Below are 3325 nucleotides of genomic sequence, written 5' to 3'. Positions count from 1 at the left end.
TGATTTGTCCTCATATTCATCATCAAAATAGGTTAGTTGAAAGAAAACACGGACAAATTGTTGACATATGACTGACTCTTCTTGCACATGTTTTCCTTCCCCTTAAGTACTGGGATCATGCTTTTCTTACATCTGTCTATTTAATAAATAGACTGCCTACATCAGCTTTAAACTTCAAAATTCCCTACTATGAACTTTATAAAACATTTCCTAATTATAAAATCCTTCGCACATTTGGATGTGCTTGTTTTCCTCTACTTCGTCCATACAATAAGCACAAATTTGATTTCAGATCTCAGGAATGTGTTTTCCTGGGATACTCACCCAGTCACAAAGGTTATAAATGCCTAAACTCTTGATGGAGAAATTTACATATCTAAAGATGTACTCTTTAATGAACACATATTTCTTCCTTTCCATTCATATTTTCTTTCAACCTCATCAAGCATCCCAAATAATTCCACATACCGATACTCAAGCAATATCATCCCACTAGCTTCTACTTCTCCTAATACATTCTCTCCATCACTTCCTCAGACCACTACCTCAGGGTCACCAACTGCAGCAATAAGAACCAATTCAAATGTCTCCTAGTCTATATTACCAGATCTGGTCCACATACCGATGCTACTTCATCCCATCCCTGGTTGGAAAATTTTGGAGATACTCTTTCATCATCTTGGTTTCATTTCTCGCAAATGTGACCCCTCTCTCTTTATTCTTCGCTCTAATGGCAGCTGCACCTATATTCTAGTTTATGTGGATGATATTATCATCACAAGAAACAATTCTGACTTAATACAACTTCTAATTGATCAATTGCATTCTAAATTTGCCTTAAAACAGCTTGGAAATCTGGACTACTTTCTTAGGATCGAAGTTAAACATCTCTCCAATGGAAGGATACTGTTATCTCAATCAAAATATATTAGAGATCTTCTTTACAAAGCTGGAATGGCAGAAGCTAAAGGAATTTCCACTCCTATGCCTAGTGGATGCAAGCTAAGCAAATTTGGCTCTAACTATGTACCTGATCCCTCGCTTTACAGGTCCATTGTTGGAGCACTGCAATATGCTACATTAACAAGACCTGAAATTTCCTTTAGTGTGAATAAAGTCTGTCAATTTTTATCCCAGCCACTTGAGGAACATTGGAAAATTGTTAAACGCATTTTGAGGTATCTCAATGTCACTTTATCCTATGGTCTGGTATTTCATCCACCTTCATCACAACACCCTCTCTCACTTGTGGCCTTTTGTGATGCTGATTGGGATTCAGATCCGGATGATAGAAGATCAACCTCTGGAGCTTGTGTGTTCTTAGGCTCCAATCTCATCTCTTGGTGGGCTAAGAAGCAATCCCTAGTGGCACATTCAAGTGCTGAAACTGAGTATCGAAGCTTAGCCCATGTTGCAGCTGAAATTTTGTGGTTGCAATCTCTTTTGCAAGAGCTCCAAATTCCAGTTTAAGTCCATGTCATCTAATGTGATAATCAGAGCACAATTGCTCTTGCTCATAATCCAGTTTTGCACTCGAACAAAACATATGGAGCCAGATGTCTTCTTTGTCAGGGAAAAAGTTCTGGCTAAGTCCCTCATTGTGCAGCATGTTCCATCTTCCCTACAGGTTGCTGACACCTTCACTAAGCCTCTTTCTACTTCCGGATTTGCAGATCTCAAAGACAAGCTCAAGGTCTTGGATCATGCAATGCTAACCAAACCCCCTTGAGCTTGAAAGGGAGAATATTAGAGTAGCTCAGTTTATATCCTGTAAAATCAGTTACAACTTACAACAAAGTAACTGACTTGTAACTAATTGTAACTGACTTAGTTTTCTATTAGATTCTAACTCAGTGAGTTAATATTGTATAGTCAATTAACTCTCTGAAGTTAGCTTAGTTCAGTAGGTCTATAAATAGACCCCTGTGTAATTCTATAAAGTGTGGTTATCATTTTTCACAATTTTGAAACTCAGTCTTTTTAGATTCGCTAATTCTCTCTTCCCTTTCTTTACATTCTTCGTTTAAACAACAATATAACGAAAATGCTTAAAAAAGTGGAATACGTTATAGCTACCAAGCTTTTATACTTTACCCATGACAAAGACAAACTTTATTAAAAATCAAAATAATGTTTAAATTGACAGAGCAAGATAGATAACATGCAAATTTGAAGCAGAAATGCCCACCATAATGCACATTTTTTCACCTTAAGATACAAAATCATAATATCTAATGGAAACACACACATGCACATCATGTTAGTATCAGTCAACATAGACATATGTGAAAAATTAAACAAAATCTCAGCAAAAAGATGAGACACTACCTGGACAACAACATCAGAAGAATCTATCACTTTGTAGAGCTCACCCCATATGCATTTACTTTGACCTTTTTCAAACATGGTATGCCGCACTAAATCTCTAAATCCATCTCCTTCATTAGCTTCTGCAGACACACTAGGATCATACTTCTGCTCAAAAGCCTCTGCAAAGTAACGTGGGATTAGGAAAAACAATAATGATAGTAATTAGATTAAGTACAACATTATTTGGTTGATGAAATGATCAATAACATAAAACAAGCACAAAAACTGTATTATTCAGTTTCAACTAAGTGGAAAAATTAAGTACACCAATGAAAAACAAGTAACAGATTAAGTTCTTAATGTTAACTACCCTAACCCCATTAAGCATCCAATATACTTCCTGCATTTCAAATTGTCTGTCACTTTAGAAAACAAAAAAGGCATTAATTTTTTTTCAATCTTATCCTTACCTCTTTTTTTTTTGTATCTCGAGTAAGTGGAATTAAAACACATTAATTATGTGAAAGGGTAATTTAGTCAAATATAATTATCAACATCAACATCAACATCTTTATCCCGAACTTAGAAAAATTATATTTCCCTAAAATTAAATATATTCAATTATTTTCACAACCCTTGTCTAAAACCTTAAACGACAATTGTTCCGGGTTTATACATCCGGGTATCAATAGTCAAGGAGAAGAGTTGATAGAACCCGGATGGGGTTTTTACCCGGAAGGGAAGTCGGCCAAAATACTATAACCCAAAGTGGGCCCTACCACGATTACATGATGGGTTTCTATAACTACCCACGTTCACAATAACCACATATGGAAGGGTTATATATACCAAAGACCATAACTAACAGAGGGGATAGACAATAATCATACTAATGTTCATACAGAACATTTGGCGCTGTCTGTGGTAAAAGGTAAAAAGATTCCTATGCATATTCTTGAGTCATGGCAAGCAATTACCATGATGAGGGAGCGGAAGACGACGGAGGATACCTAGG

The 3325-nt window shown here is 36.1% G+C and overlaps 1 protein-coding gene across 1 annotated transcript; it reads left to right on the top strand.

Moving 5' to 3' along the window:
• Positions 1–624: 624 nt before the first annotated feature.
• On the top strand, positions 625–1470 carry LOC133299007 (uncharacterized mitochondrial protein AtMg00810-like). Its single transcript, XM_061498395.1, has one exon. It carries the CDS (start codon positions 625–627, stop codon positions 1468–1470), a length of 846 nt encoding a protein of 281 aa, XP_061354379.1.
• Positions 1471–3325: the final 1855 nt, after the last annotated feature.

The sequence above is a fragment of the Gastrolobium bilobum genome, unplaced genomic scaffold, assembly GCF_033153095.1.
Source record: "Gastrolobium bilobum isolate Gb01-03AN ecotype WA unplaced genomic scaffold, APGP_CSIRO_Gbil_v1 utg601224, whole genome shotgun sequence".
Lineage (NCBI taxonomy): Eukaryota > Viridiplantae > Streptophyta > Magnoliopsida > Fabales > Fabaceae > Gastrolobium > Gastrolobium bilobum.
This window is presented reverse-complemented; position numbering and strand designations above follow the sequence as displayed.

Coding starts and splice junctions, on each gene's coding strand:
- LOC133299007 (XM_061498395.1), top strand. CDS start 625: ATGCTACTTCATCCCATCCCTGGTTGGAAAATTTTGGAGATACTCTTT.